General features: G+C 46.7%; 1 protein-coding gene across 11 annotated transcripts in view; it reads left to right on the plus strand.

Annotated features, from left to right (window-relative positions):
- The window catches only part of FBRSL1 (fibrosin like 1), a 554,269-nt gene that overhangs the window by 466,069 nt on the left and 72,338 nt on the right, over positions 1-15,862 (plus strand). For all 11 annotated transcript variants that reach the window (XM_081966852.1, XM_081966855.1, XM_081966858.1 and 8 more), the window contains one exon: positions 11,751-11,796. In XM_081966852.1, the coding sequence (XP_081822978.1) occupies positions 11,751-11,796 (46 nt within the window). The remainder of the gene's footprint in view (positions 1-11,750; positions 11,797-15,862) is intronic.

Below are 15,862 nucleotides of genomic sequence, written 5' to 3' on the forward strand. Positions count from 1 at the left end.
AGCCCAGGTGTTGTTGTTGTTGTTGTTTTGCTAAGTGAAACATTCCCGAAGTAAATTTTGCCCCGTTTTACAACCTTTCGTGCCAAAGCGAATCACTACCGTTGTTAAGAAATATGATTGTTAAACTTTCATAGAGTGGTAGCCGGCTTCGTATATAAGTTTTTTGCAGTGACTAGCAAATTAAAAAATCTCCAGCGACTGGTTTGGTTCAGTCTCTTCTTAGTAGCTGGGATTCTGTACTGACCGAGGCTTCCCAAGAGCACGAAGCCGACTCCTCGTCCTGATAAAAACCCCTTTTAATTAGGCGAAAGGGAATTCCTCTCCAGCAAAGTCCCGCCCAACAGTCTTTCAAGAGATTTCACAACCACAGACCCTTATCAGGCTTGGAGAGTTGCCAGGCAGATATCTTCCAAGCACCATGCTGGAGCAGCAATTCCTTGGCAAGAAGTCAGGAATAGATCTTCACCCAAATGAATCAAACTAAATGTCTCCTGCCACGCCAATATCTGCAAAACTTGGCAAAGAGCCTCGGAGAGTCACGAACCAATGAAGCGAACTAATTGTCTCTCCTGCAAACTCCACTCCCCTTTCGCTCCTCTTTTATGTCCTCTGGGAGGGGCCATTCATCGTCCACCTGTGGCCTTACTCCCAAGTCAACCCCTGTTCTTTAGTTGTTCCCTTTGTCCGGCAACTCTGCGCATGTGCACACTGGGAACAGGCTCCAGCTGTTCTTCTGCCTTACTGATCTCCGACTCCAATGGCAGCTGATAACTGGCATACGGTTCTGGCCCCCTCTCTGCCTCCGACACAGAGCCCTCATCCGAGCCTTCTCCAGACTCCAGGACTGGCCCATGTTCCTCCCCAACCTCCTCACTGTCCGAATCTGCTGCCAGCTCTGCTGGCTGCTGGCGGGCCAAAATAGTTTCCTCCCCTCCAATAGGTTGAGAGCCAGTTTAGTCTAGTGGTGAAAACCCCAGGCTAGAAACCAGGAGACTGAGAGTTCTAGTCCCACCTGAGACATGAAAGCTGGTTGGATAACTTTGGGCCAATCACCAGGAGACTGGGAGTTCTAGTCCTACCTGAGACATGAAAGTTGGCTGGGTGACTTTGAGCCAATCACCAAGAGACTGGGAGTTCTAGTCCTATCTGAGACATGAAATTTGGCTTGGTGATTTGGGGCCAATCACCAGGAGACTGGGAGTTCTAGTCCCACCTGAGACATGAAAGCTGGCTGGGTGACTTTAAGCCAATCACCAAGAAACTGGGAGTTCTAATCCTATCTGAGACATGAAAGTTGGCTTGGTGATTTGGGGCCAATCACCAGGAGACTGGGAATTCTAGTCCCACCTGAGACATGAAAGTTGGCTGGGTGACTTTGAGCCAATCACCAAGAGACTGGGAGTTCTAGTCCTATCTGAGGCATGAAAGTTGGCTTGGTGATTTGGGCCCAATCACCAGGAGACTGGGAGTTCTAGTCCCACCTGAGATGGGAGTAGTTTGCAAGTCTGAGCAGTTCTACAAAATGTTGCCCTGTGGGTGCCCAGGCGCGCTCTTTCAGAAGTGTTTGAGAGAGTCCTATCCACAGGGGAAAATGGAATATCAACTCTGGAGGCCATTTTAGTTTCAGAACGTGGTCCTGTTCCTTGATTAGAAATACTTGAAAGATTAACTACGGGGTTTTCGAAGATTTAATCTAAAAGCTTAGCGGAGCTTTTGACATGGATCTTTCACTGGGTGATTTAGATAACCACGTGAGACGGAGCCTCTCGGAGATAGTGGGGTAATTTTGGAAAATTAATTAGATAAGGTCTTTCACAATGATTCTGGCAGAGGGAGCGGGTGGGGCAATCTTCAAGCAAAGTATAATACACTTGTAACTTACTATGACGTCTCAGTTCCCTTCTGACTAGTTCCAGGCATCCTGCTTCAAAGAAATCTTGGTCTTACCATCACACGCGAAACCCAACATGTTAACATTTCAATGTTCTCAGTCACAACAACCAATGCCTTTCGGCCACAAAAGAAGGAATTTAGGGATCATGAGAAGTCTGTGGCTTTTTTTTTTAAAGGGGAATTAACGGCCTTTGTACAATTTATGGTTTTGATCAGCAGAATCCCAAATGCAACGAGAAGAGTCTTAAAAGGAATGTTGATGGAAGAGAATATTTTTGTAGCTCAGGAATGAACCGTCTGTGGTGGGATTCAATTTTTTTTACTACTGGTTCTGTGCGCGTGGCTTGATAGGCATGGCAGGGGAAGGATATTGCAAAATCCCCATTCCCTCTCCACTCCAGGGGAAGATTACTGCAAAATCCCCAATCCCTCCCCACTCCAGGGGAAGGATACTGCAAAATCCCCATTCCCTCCCCACTCCAGGGGAAGGATACTGCAAAATCCCCATTCCCTTCCCACTCCAGGGGAAGATTACTGCAAAATCCCCATTCCCTCCCCACTCCAGGGGAAGGATACTGCAAAATCCCCATTCCCTCCCCACTCCAGGGGAAGGATACTGCAAAATCCCCATTCCCTCCCCACTCCAGGGGAAGGATACTGCAAAATCCCCATTCCCTCCCCACTCCAGGGGAAGGATACTGCAAAATCCCCATTCCCTCCCCACTCCAGGGGAAGGATACTGCAAAATCCCCATTCCCTCCCCACTCCAGGGGAAGGATACTGCAAAATTCCCATTCCCTCCCCACTCCAGGGGAAGGATACTGCAAAATCCCCATTCCCTCCCCACTCCAGGGGAAGGATACTGCAAAATCCCCATTCCCTCCACACTCCAGGGGAAGGATACTGCAAAATCCCCATTCCGTCCCCAATCCAGGGGAAGGATACTGCAAAATCCCCATTCCTTCCTCACTCCAGGGGAAGGATACTGCAAAATCCCCATTCCCTCCCCACTCCAGGGGAAGGATACTGCAAAATCCCCATTCCTTCCCCACTCCAGGGAAAGGATACTGCAAAATCCCCATTCCCTCCCCACTCCAGGGGAAGGATACTGCAAAATCCCCATTCACTCCCCACTCTGAATTGAGGAGGTCATCAAGAGAGTAGATTGGAAGCAGTGTTTTTCAGAAGAACACTATGTACATTCCCAAGAACATACAGAACAATTAACCAGTGGAAAAACTTGCCTCCAGATTTTGTGGGCGCTCCCAACACCGGAGGCATTTTAGGAAGAGATTGGACAACCATCTGTCTGAAGTGGCATGGAGTCTCCTCCTGGAGCACGGGGTTGGACTGGAAGACCTCCAAGGTCCCTTCCAACTCTGTTCTTTTGTTATAACAGAGGACAGAACCTGCATCTCCTCCCAAAGGAGCACGTGCGAAAGCATCCTTAAAAGGACGAAAGGACTATTCAGAGACAATTGTGGTTTAATCAAGTTGCCCTCTGTCTTTTGGCAAGCTTCTCGGCTTTCGTATGTGTCGTTTGTTGGGGAAGGAAGAAGAAGCGGATTTGCTACAGTGGAATTGTTTTGTTCATGCTACAGACTTTTCAGTCTGCCAAATATTTATCATCCCAGGCAGGGCCAAAGCATCAGAGGACTGGGTTGGAAGCGAAGGCTAGAATCATGAGGTCCAGATTGTTAATTAGCATTTGTTAGCTGCCAACAACCTTCTTGCCTTATCCTTCAGCTCCTCTCTTCTTTCTGGCGCTCTCCTTCTTTCTCCTTATCGTTGCTAGGCTGTCTTTGACTTGGCCGTCGTCCCCTCCTCCCCGCCCCCCTTTCATTTGTAAACAATCCCCAACCCCCCCCCCCCAGAGAGATTTCTTCCTCGACTAGCAGAGATAAAAAGTCCCCTCTCCCCACCGCCTTTTTGTGATTAATCAGTCCTCGGGCAGCCTCGATAGGGTGTTAATTTGTAAACTCGGCGGACAGGCAGCCTGTGATAAGTCGCAACAGCTGCTCGCGTGTCCACCCTGGGAGATGGCCTAGATAAGCCTCAGAGACTGCCAAAATTATCGGGGGGGGGGGGTAATGGAGTAGGAAGGAACACATGGCGAGATAGATAGATGATAGATAGATGATAGATAGATGATAGATAGATAGATAGATAGATAGATAGATAGATAGATAGATGATAGATGATAGATAGATAGATAGATAGATAGATAGATAGATAGATAGATAGATAGATGATAGATAGATAGATAGATAGATAGATAGATAGATAGATGATAGATTTGGATGGATGGATGGGTAGGTAGGTGACAGATAGATAGATAGATAGATGGATGGATGGATGGATGGATGGATGGATGATGGATGGATAGATAGATAGATGATAGATAGGTAGATGATAGATAGATAGACAGACAGACAGAAAGACAGACATGATATATTTGGATGGATGGGTAGGTAGGTAGGTAGATTACAGATAGATAGATAGATAGATAGATAGATAGATAGATAGATAGATAGATGATAGATAGATGATAGATAGATAGATAGATAGATAGATAGATAGATAGATAGATGATAGATAGATAGATAGATAGATATAGACAGATAGACAGATAGACAGACAGACATGATAGATATGGATGGATGGATGGATGGATGGATGGATGGATGGATGGATGGGTAGGTAGGTGATAGATAGATAGATAGATAGATAGATAGATAGATAGATAGATAGATAGATAGATAGATAGATAGACGTATGTATGTGTGTGTGTACTTTCAGGTAAAGACTGAAGAAGTTACATTCCATCATGAAACAAATTTCTTCCGTATCTAATCACACTTGGCAAACAGAATTGTATTGTATCATGTTCCCCATGGCTGAGGTGGGACTTGAACTCGTGGTCTTCCGCTTTCTAGCCTGGTGGTGCCTTAAACACTAGACCAGAGGTTTCCAAACTTGGCGACTTTTAAGACTTATGGCCTTCAACTCCCAGAATTCCTCAGCCAACTTTGCTTACATGACATATGGGGAATTCTGGGGAGTTGGAAGTCCACAAGTCTTTGTTGTTGTTGTTGTTGTTGTTGTTGTTAGTTGCAAAGTCGTGTCCGACCCATTGCGACCCCATCGACAACGTTCCTCCAGGCCTTCCCATCCTCTGGAGTCCATTGAAGCTCACGCCAACTGCTTTGGTGACTCCATCCAGCCACCTCCTTCTCTGCTGTCCCCTTCTTCTTCTTTTGCCCTCCATCGTTCCCAGCATGAGGCTCTTCTCCAGGGAGTCCTTCCTTCTCATTAGGTGGCCAAAGTCTTTGAGTTTCCTCTTAAGCCTTCCTTATGGTCCAACCTTCACAGCCATCAATTGCAACGACAAGTCTTAAAAGGTGCCAAGTTTGGAGACCTGCGTTAGACCAAACTGATAGAGGGCCCCTTGCATTCCTGGGCACAACTCTTGCTGTGTTTTGTTGGTTTAGAGGTGGGAATTGAAGCAGCTGAGAAATTAGGTGGCCTTGTCCGTGAGAGGTGGAGAGAAATATGGAATATAAAGTGACAAGTTGCCCTGAAAGGACCCTGATCCGTCCATTTCAGAAGAAATGACTCACTTGGCAGTTTCCCGTTGGCTCCCTTCCATCCTTCCTCCCCTCCCGCCACTTCTTCATCGTTTGCCAAGTCTTGTCTGGCAAGCCATTAGGATGATAAAATGCAGGTCCCTAGAAAACATCATAAGGAGGACTTTGTTCCGTTAGGCTAAATCCCGGTTGCCTTCCCCAGCGGTTGAGCTCTCTTCCCGAGCTCCACCGAAACAGAGACGCGAGGTGGGAATGGATGACTACGTCCGTTGGGTGAGGAAGTTTGCATCTAGAACAGGGGTCACCAGACTTTCAGAGACCACTAAATTCATACTTTTAAATCCCACGGACCACTAATACGATCTGCCTAATGACCGGCTGCGTGGGCGTGGCTAGGGGGGCATGTGACTGGATGGGCGTGGCCAACTCAATGTCACTCACATCAAGGGGTGCCTCGCCGGCCGTTCCTCGCCCCTCCCCTCCCAGCCATTCTTCGCCTGCCCGCCTGGCTCCTTAGGGCCCGAACAGGAAGCAGTTAATTTAATTTAATTAATTAATTTATTAAATTTATAGACTAGTTGCTGGAGCTAAGCAGCTACCATAAGAAAAGAGTTGGCAAAACAGCTCAGTTCATCTATCTGTCTATCTAAGCACCTATTTATAATCTATCCATCTATCTTATCATCTGTCTGTCTGTCTGTCTATCTATCTATCTATCTATCATCGCTTGTCTATATCTGTCTGTCTGTCTATCTGCCCACCTATCTATCTTTCCATCATTTATCTACCTATTTATTCATTCAGCCAGCCAGCCATTCATTTACTGTATCTACCCATCCCTCCTGTCTGTCTATCTGTCAGTCCACCCTTCCACCCCTCTGTTTTTCCTTAAAATGCTTTTTAGGCAGAACGAAACACTGTAGAGTCTTTTTTTTCTTTTTTAATGGGTAATTGGTTGTCAGTTCTGGTTGCTGAGAAAACCTTGAGCAATTAATTTGAGCCATGCTGGATTTCAGCTGGGAAAGGTAGACTGATGAAAGTAACCAGCATGCAACTAGCATGTTTTACTACAGGTGTACCAGAGGCGTATTTTAATAGCCCCACTTCGTAGTCCTAGTAAACTGTGAGGCTTCTGCACTTACGGTATCTGCCCTGAACATTAAACAGGTAAAATTAAAGGTTCCCCTTGCACATATGTGCTAGTCGTTCCTGACTCTAGGGGGCGGTGCTCATCTCTGTTTCAAAGCTGAAGAGCCAGCGCTGTCCGAAGACGTCTCCGTGGTCATGTGGCCGGCATGACTCGATGCCAAAGGCGCACGGAACGCTGTTCCCTTCCCACCAAAGGTGGTCTCTATTTTTCTACTTGCATTTTCTACGTGCTTTCGAACTGCTAGGTTGGCAGAAGCTGGGACAAGTAACGGAGGAAGAGAAGAAAAAATGAAAGAGAGGTAAGGAAGGAATAGGCAGGGAAGGGAGGGAAGGGAAGAAATGAAAGGGAGGGAAAGAAGGAAAGAAAAGGGGGTAGGAAAGGAAGGAAGGAAGGAAAGGGGTAAGGGAGAAAGGAAGGAAGAAAGGAAGAGAGGAAAAATGAAAGAGGGAAGGAAGAAATAGGCAGGGAAGGGAGGGTAGGTAGGGAAGGGAAGAAATGAAAGGGAGGGAGGGAGGGAGGGAGGGAAAGAAGAAAAGAAAGGAAGGTAGAAAAGGAAGGAAGGAAAAGGAGGAAAAGAAAGGTATAGAGAAAGAAAGGAAGGAAGAAGAAAGAAAGAAAGAAAGAAAATCCCATTCTTAATTTGGCCACAGTTGTCGAAAACCCTTGCCCCGCTATGACTGGCATGAGCATGGAGCTGTCCTGCTGTGATGGGGGCGCCAAGACCCCCAAGCCAAAGAGAGCTCTTTGATTAGGATAAAACATTTGGCCCACGGTCTGGCTTTCTTCGAAATAGAAACGTGTGCCACTGTCTCAAACGCCCATTTATCGTGGCGGAACAATGATCTGCCAGGCCTCCTTCCGCATTCAAGCTTCCTCTGCAGGGCTGATAATGATCATTTTCGGGGTCAGTTTTATTTGCGTTGGTTTCACTGCTCGGTTAATATTCCTGCGCGGACGAAAATCCCTTCAACGCCACGGTTTTAGCCTGTTGCTGGCGAACAAAGCCTCTCTCTCTCTCTCTCTCTCGTGGGCCTTTCGTTTCGCTCATCCCCCTAAATCCTTTCCTTGAAAGATCAAAGGCGCGAGATTGTTTTAATTCGGCGTGATGAACTGAGCAATGGCGCAATTCCGGTAGACGAAGAATCCTTTAATAAGGGAGATGCCGGTCGCCTAATAATGCCAGGCTGGGGGGGAGGGAGAAAGGGAAGGAAGGACAGTAGGAGGAAGGGAAGAAGGGACGGAGGAGAAGCAGGAAGGAAGGAGAGAAGAAGGGATGGAGGACAGAGCGTGGTTGGGAGGGAGAAAGGGAAGGAAGGACAGAAGGAGGAAGGGAAAAAGGGACGGAGGAGAAGCAGGAAGGAAGGAGAGAAGAAGGGATGGAGGACAGAGCGTGGTTGGGAGGGAGAAAGGGAAGGAAGGACAGAGAAGGAGGGAAGGAAATCTGAAGCTTTACATCATACAGAGAAACCATCCTGCCAAGCACAGTGTTTTATAGGTTAGCTGGCACGGCAAGAGTCTGCCGTTAAACAAAATCTTGGCAGAGAGGAATTCCTACCCTCCGTTTCACTCCTCCAGCAAGAGGTGATTTAAGCATTATAACCTAAAGCGAGGTGCCTTTCAGAGAGAGAGAGAGAGAGAGAGAGAGAAACAAATCTCCAAATTTGTGACTTCCCCCTTTTTCAGAGGAGGCATTCAGCCGGTTCAGAGCGGTTTGCCCGAACCAGTAGTAGAAATCTCCTATTTAGGCAGGTTTTTGAGTCCGGGCGCATGCACAGAAGGTGGTAACAAAATGTGAAACCCACTTCTGCCCTCTTTCACATTACCTGTCTTCACGCCCGCAACTTACAACCTTTTGCTCTCGCAAAAAAGAAAATCTGGTTACTGGAGGCCAAAGAAACCCGAATAGAAAATCTCCCCCTTGATTCCTGCAAATCTCCTGGGTCCCAGCCCAGAGATGTTAGCCTTCCTGGTTAATGTTTCTCCGGTGTGTTTATCCCGTTTCCTAAACCTCTGGCTATGAAATATGCCTCCGCTCTAGAGTCCATTCATAAAGCACATCATAACACACAAGCCAGGCCGGAATAAAATCAGGGATGTCGGGAAGGGAAATCAGCCTACTTTTGCCATACATTTGGCTTCTTCTGATTATTTTATTTTATTTTCGTCTGCCATCCTAGCCGTTCGAGAGCAGGTAAAAAAAATGCAAGTAGACAAATAGGAACCACCTTTGGTGGGAAGCTAACAGCGTTCTGTGCACCTTCGGCATTGAGTCATGCCGGCCACATGACCACGGAGACGTCTTCAGACAGCGCTGGCTCTTTGGCTTTGAAACGGAGATGAGCACATGGGACAAAACTCCCTTCCGTCTCACTCAGCGACAGAAATGTGGGGCTCAGTTGTGGTCATAAGTCAAGAGCTACCTACAGGGTCCTTATCTAGAATATGGCAGCCCTCCCCCAATGAATGGAATGGAATGGAATAGAATAAAATATAGAATAAAGTTAGAATAGAATAGAACGCAGGATAAAAATATAGAATAGAATAGAGAATAAAATATAGAATAGAACAGAACAGAATAGAAATAGAATTCTTTATGATTAGACACACAAGGAATTTGTCTTTGGTGCATATGCTCTCAGTGTACATAAAAAGACAAGGTACATTCGTCAAGAATCATAAGGTACAGCACTTAATGATACTCATAAGGTACAAATAAGCAATCAGGAAACAATCAATTTCAATATAAATAGAATAGAATAGAATTCTTTATTGGCCGAGTGTGATTGGACACACAAGGAAGTTGTCATTGGTGCATATGCTCTCAGTGTACATAAAAAGGCAAGATACATTCGTCAAGAATCATAAGGTACAACACTTAATGATACTCACAGGGTACAAATAAGCAATCAAATCATACGAGGAAACAATCAATATCAATCGTAAGGATACAAGCCACAAAGTTACAGTCCTGCAGTCATAAGTGGGAGGAGATGGGTGATAGGAACGATGAGAAGACTAATAGTAATAGTAATGCAGACTTAGTGAATAGTTTGACAGTGTTGAGGGAATTATTTGTTAGCAGAGTGATGGCGTTTGTGAAAAAAACTGTCCTTGTGTCTAGCTATCCTGGTGTGCAGTGCTCTAGAGCTCGTTTTGAGGGTAGGACTTGAAACCATTTATGTCCAGGATGCGAGGGGTCTGTAGATATTTTCCCAGCCCTCTTTTTGACTCGTGCAGTGTGCAGGTCCTCAGTGGAAGGCAGGTTGGTAGCCGTTGTTTTTTCTGCAGTTCTGATTCTCCTCTGAAGTCTCTATCTGTCTTGTTGGGTTGCAGAGCCAAACCAGACAGTTATGGAGGTGCAAATGACAGACTCAACAATTCCTCTGTAGAACAGAATCAGCAGCTCCTTGGGCCGTTTGAGCTTCCCGAGTTGGCGCAGAAAGAACATTCTTCCTTGTGCTTTTTCGATGACGTTTTTGATGTTATTGATGCCATTAAAGCTGTCTACCTGCTTTATTTATGTTCTGTTTTGCAGAGGGGAAATCAAGCTTTATAAATTAGATTTCGGGAAACTCTTATGCAGATAGATGGAGGTTATTTCTCCCCCCCCCCCCCACCCTTTTGACTGTACATTATTGACATCCTGGCCCGAAACTGAATATCCCTGATTAACCAGAAGGCTGTTTATAGGGTTTAGGTTAATTGGATTTCTTAAATACTTCCTGGGGCTGAAAGGTAGCGTGGATGGAGTTTCAAAAAAACAGCAGAATGCTGCCTAGATATATAAACAGGAGGAAGCCGCTTTACATAATAATCCGATTAGCGGAGAGCAGGTATAAACGGCTACACTTGTGCGGTCCCTTACAAAATGAAATACGATGGGAGTCGACCTTTGACCCATAGACATTTCACTTGCAGTTTCTAAGAAGACAGATACATTTTTAGGGAGGATCTGTGCAGATAGTCCTCGAGGTACGACATTCCGTTTAGTGACGGTTCACCCCTGCGCTGAAAAAAGGGTGACTTGCGGCCATATTTCACACTTACAACCATTGCAGGGGCATCATCTTCTTTTAACGACCTCATAATCCCCTGCAAGGTAGAGTCTCGGCAACTGAATGGAGCTAACAAAGTGTTTTACTGGCCAGATGCCCTTCCTGACGCCGGTGCGGAGTTTTGTTTTGTTGTTTTTCAGCAGATATATTTTCATTGTGCCCAGAGAGAGAAATATCTGCCTCTACCTAGGATCGGCACGGTGGCTCAGTGGAGAAGACGCTGAGCTTGTCGATCAGAAAGGTTGGCAGTCCGGCGGTTCGAATCCCTAGCGCCGCCTAACAGAGTGAGCTCCCGTTAACTTGTCCCAGCTTCTGCCAACCTAGCAGTTTGAAAGCACATAAAAAATGCAAGTAGAAAAATAGGGACCACCTTTGGTGGGAAGGGAACAGCGTTCCGTGCGCCTTCGGCGTTGAGTCATGCCGGCCACATGACCACGGAGACGTCTTCGGAGACGTCTTTGAAACAGAGATGAGCACCGCCCCCTAGAGTCAGGAACGACTGGCACATATGACTAGCACAACGACTAGCAAGAGGAACCCTTACCTTTACCTAGGATCAAACTCCCAAACTCCTGATTGTGAGACAAGAGCTGCACCTCCAGACCACTGCACCACTCCTACAACCATTGCAGCATCCCTCCGGGGTCAAATTCAGACACTTGGCACAACAGACTCAGACTTATGACTGTTGCCGGGCCACGTGATTCCCGTTTTACGGCCTTCTGACAAGCAACGGGGAAGGCAGATCCCTTTAAGAACCGCGTCGCTCACTGCAATGGCGGCAGGGATCCGCTTAACAGCGTTGGCCAGAAAGGTGGTAAAACGCAGCGAAAGTCACCTGATGACCGTCTCGCTTAACCATGGAAACGTTGGGCTCGGTTGCGGTCGTAAGTCGAGGACTTAACCTGCATTCTCTAAGCCTTGATTTTGAATGCCGTTCTGTCCTCTCCTCTTCGTTTTTTTGTTTTTCCATGTTTCCTGTAGAATGTTATCATATTGCCCGTCCTCCAGATGTGACGTGTTGGAGAAATACTGAAGAATTTTCCTCTGGTTTTTGTCTTTCAGGTGTCGGAAGGTTCCGAGAAGCTGTTCACCCCTCCAGCAACGAAAGGTAGGTGAAGTCGGAAAAATTGCTTCTTGGGGGTTTGGTTAAACTTCTTCCTGTGATTCTGGAGACCCTCTTTCCACAGCTGGGAACTTGGAAGGCTATCCTGGCCATCAATCTCCAAGGAATCCCCCTTCTTTTATGGTTCCTGTCCACCCAACTGTGTAGGCCAAACCAAGAGGTTGTCTCCCATCAGAAGACGAAAATAACTTTTATTAATATTGGCTATAATAGCAGAATCTTCGAAGTTCCCCCCTCCCATCTTATACTCCTGTGAATTGGGGAGGGGGGTTGTCTGCTTCGGGATTTTCTCATGCGTTCTTCATGTTTTGGACTTCAACCATGTACATTTTGCCTTGTCCCTCTAGAACAGATGTGGTCTATCTTCTTTCCTTTCTGTATTTTCAGTTGTTTTGTCTAGAATGCTTCAGTTGTTTTGGAGATTCTTATGTATGATAAAGTGAATTATTTCCTCCCTTCCTTCTTTCTTTCCTTCCTTCCATCCATCCATCTCTTTTCTCCTTCCTCTCTTCTCCTCATCTCTCCTTCCTTCCATCCATCCATCTCTTTTCTCCTTTCTCTCCTTCCTTCCTTCCATCTATCCATCCATCCATCCCTCTTTTCTCTCCCTCTCTTCTCCTCATCTCTCCTTCCTTCCTTCCATCCATCTCTTTTCTTCTCTTCTTCTTATCTCCTTCCTTCCTTCCTTCCTTCCATCCATTCATTCGTCTCTTTTCTCTTCCTCTCCTAATCTCTCCTTCCTTCCTTCCATCTATTTCTTTTATCCCCCTCTTCTCGTCTCTCCTTCCTTCCTTCCATCCCTCCATCTCTTTTCTCTTCCTGTCCTCTTCTTATCTCTCCTTCCTTCCATCCATCCATTCATCTATCTCTTTTCTCTTTCTCTCCTCCTCTAATCTCTCCTTCCTTCCATCCATCCACCTCTTTTCTCCTCTCCTCCCTCCCTAAAATAGGTTATTTTTCCTACCTACCTTCCATTTCTTTTCTCTTCCTCTCCTCCCTTCCTTCCATCCACCCATCCCTTTTCTCCTCTCCTCTCTCCCTAAAATAGTTTGTTTTACCCTTCCTTCCTTCCTTCCTTCCCTCCTTCCAGCAGCACATATATTAAGATTGAATCTTGATGGTTTTTTTCCACATTTCTTTTCTGGTTAATTTTCCTTTTTTGTAAACCTTTCTTTCATTGGCTAAGGCACCCATAACATTTCCTAAGATTGGTGATTAGTTGTTGTCTTTATGAGGGATGAAAAGCTGCACAGGAATTGTTTATTGTGGTTTCCACTCTGGTCAGTCCTCTTCTTCACCTGTTTTACATCTGGGGGACTGCTGGACTCTTGAACAGCTGGTTTTCATCCGTCTTGTGAGTCACAGAACAGTGTTTCGAAAACACTTAGGAATCTCTCTCTTCTTGAGCATGGACGTTTGCGTCCTTGACTCTTGGTACTTTCATCCATCAGTCATTGTTTGAGCATTCCCTGGCCTTTGGCGCACGGTGGTTTTAGTCTGCCCGGGCATTCTGTTGCATTTCCACGCAGCTGTGCCTTCAGATGGACTGTATATACTTCATTAGACCATCGTATAGTTCATTAAGCTGGTTATCCATCCCGATCACCACAAGAGGACAATTGGTAAGAGGCCTGGAGACCAAAACATGTGAAGAACGGTTGCAGGATTTGGTTTGGGCTGGTCTGGAGAAAAGAAGGACCAATGGGGACATGATAGCAGGATTCCAATATCTCAGGGGCTGCCACAAAGAGGAGGGGGCCAAATTATTCTCCAAAGCACCTGAACGCAAGACAAGAAACAAGGGATGGAAATGAATCAAGGAGAGAAGCAACTGAGCACTAAGGAGAAATGTCCTATCAGTTGAGGTCAATTAACCAGTGGAACAGCTTGTCACCAGAAGGTGTAGGTCCTTCATCACTGGAAGTTTTTAAGAAGAGACTGGACAGCCACCTGTCTAGAATGGTATAGGATCTCCTGCTTGAGCAGGGGGTTGGACTAGACGACCTCCAAGGTCCCTTCCAAATCTCTTATTCTCCCCCTCTGAATGGCATAGTGTCTCGTGCTTGAGCAGGGGGCTGGACTAGACGACCTCCAAGGTCCCTTCCAAATCTCTTATTCTCCCCCTCTGAATGGCATAGTGTCTTTCCATGAGACAGGGGGCTGGACTAGAAGACCTCCAAGGTCCCTTCCAAATCTCTTATTCTCCCCCTCTGAATGGCATAGTGTCTCCTGCTTGAGCAGGGGGCTGGACTAGAAGACCTCCAAGGTCCTTTCCAAATCTCTTATTCTCCCCCTCTGAATGGCATAGTGTCTCCTGCTTGAGCAGGGGGTTGGACTAGAAGACCTCCAAGGTCCCTTCCAAATCTCTTATTCTCCCCCTCTGAATGGCATAGTGTCTCCTGCTTGAGCAGGGGGTTGGACTAGACGACCTCCAAGGTCCCTTCCAAATCTCTTATTCTCCCCCTCTGAATGGCATAGTGTCTCCTGCTTGAGCAGGGGGTTGGACTAGACAACCTCCAAGGTCCCTTCCAAATCTGTTCTGAATGGAATCCAATTCCGCTGACCCTCATCTCCCACTTAGCAACATAAATCTGGGGTTCAATTGTGACCATAAGGTGAGGACTGTCTATAGGGTGCAACCTAAAAAGGCCTTCCTTCTGATGAGATCCTTCAGCAGAATTGGATCCGTTCTACAAGCCCCTTACACCAGGATTTGCAGACTACAGAATAACAAGAGTTGGAAGGGACTTTAGAGGTCGTCTAGTCCAACCCCCTGCTCAAGCAGGAGGCCCTCTACCCTTCCAGACAGATGGCTGTCCAGTCTTCTTGAACCCCCCCCCCCAGAGCCCACGACTTCTGAAGGCAAGCTGGTCTACCATTTAAAACGACACACTCTGTGTGTGTTATTTAAACGCACGCCCACACACACACACCGTCTTAACCCACAGTCTCCCAACAAGCAGCTTGTAAATGCAGACGGTTGAAAAGTCTGGAAGTTCTTGGATGTTACTTTATGCGCCTTTTATTTTGTCCGCTCTGCCAAAGAAATGCGCCTCGGGCCAAGCAGGAGAGATTTCTTGTTAAGGAAGCCCTCCACGGTTTCTCTGCCCCGTCTGATCCCAAACGGGGACCTGGCTGGTTGGCTTGCCCGGCCGCATAATTTGGTTGCTGTCGGGGAGTCGAAAGCATTTTTTTCTTCCCCTGCTTCTCCTCCCCACCCCCCACCCCTTTTCTCTTTTTCCTGCTGTGCTAACCTGTCACCATAAATCATTTTAAAGGCTGGAAATGCGAAACCTCAGGAGAGAAGCCATGCTGTTGATTTCAGAGGGGGGGGGTCTAAGGGGGTGTGAGGCGTTTGAAAGGAAGGGCCCTTCCGCCTGGTTGTTGCCAGAGAGCTAGCAGTGAAATGAAAACTAACACTCCTGCTGAACTTATTCCGCCTTCTACAGCCCTCTCCTTCCATCTAGGGAGGGAGGGAGGGAGGGAGGGAGGGAAGGAAGGAAGGAAGGAAGGAAGGAAGGAAGGAAGGAAGGAAGGAAGGAAGGAAGGAAGGAGGTATTTGGTAAAACAGTGAAATGCAGGAAAGGAAGGAAGGAAGGGAAGGTATTTGGTAAAAGAGTGAAAGGCAGAGGAGGGAGGGAGGAAGGAGGTATTTGATAAAAGTGAGAGGCAGAGGAAGGAAGGAAGGAAAGAAGGAAAGAGGTATTTGGTAAAAGAGGAAGGAAGGAAGGAGGTATTTGGTAAAAGAGTGAACGGCAGGGGAGGCGGGAAGGAAGGAAGGGAAGGTATTTGGTAAAAGAGTGAACGGCAGGGGAGGCAGGAAGGAAGGAAGGGAAGGTATTTGGTAAAAGAGTGAACGGCAGAGGAGGGAGGGAGGAAGGAGGTATTTGATAAAAGTGAGAGGCAGAGGAAGGAAGGAAGGAAGGAAGGAAGGAAGGAAGGAAGGAAGGAAGGAAGGAAGGAAGGAAAGAGGTATTTGGTAAAAGAGGAAGGAAGGAAGGAGGTATTTGGTAAAAGAGTGAACGGCAGGGGAGGCAGGAAGGAAGGAAGG

The sequence above is a fragment of the Natrix helvetica genome (genome assembly GCF_964273705.1).
Source record: "Natrix helvetica genome assembly, chromosome: 14".
In the NCBI taxonomy this organism is placed as follows: domain Eukaryota; kingdom Metazoa; phylum Chordata; class Lepidosauria; order Squamata; family Natricidae; genus Natrix; species Natrix helvetica.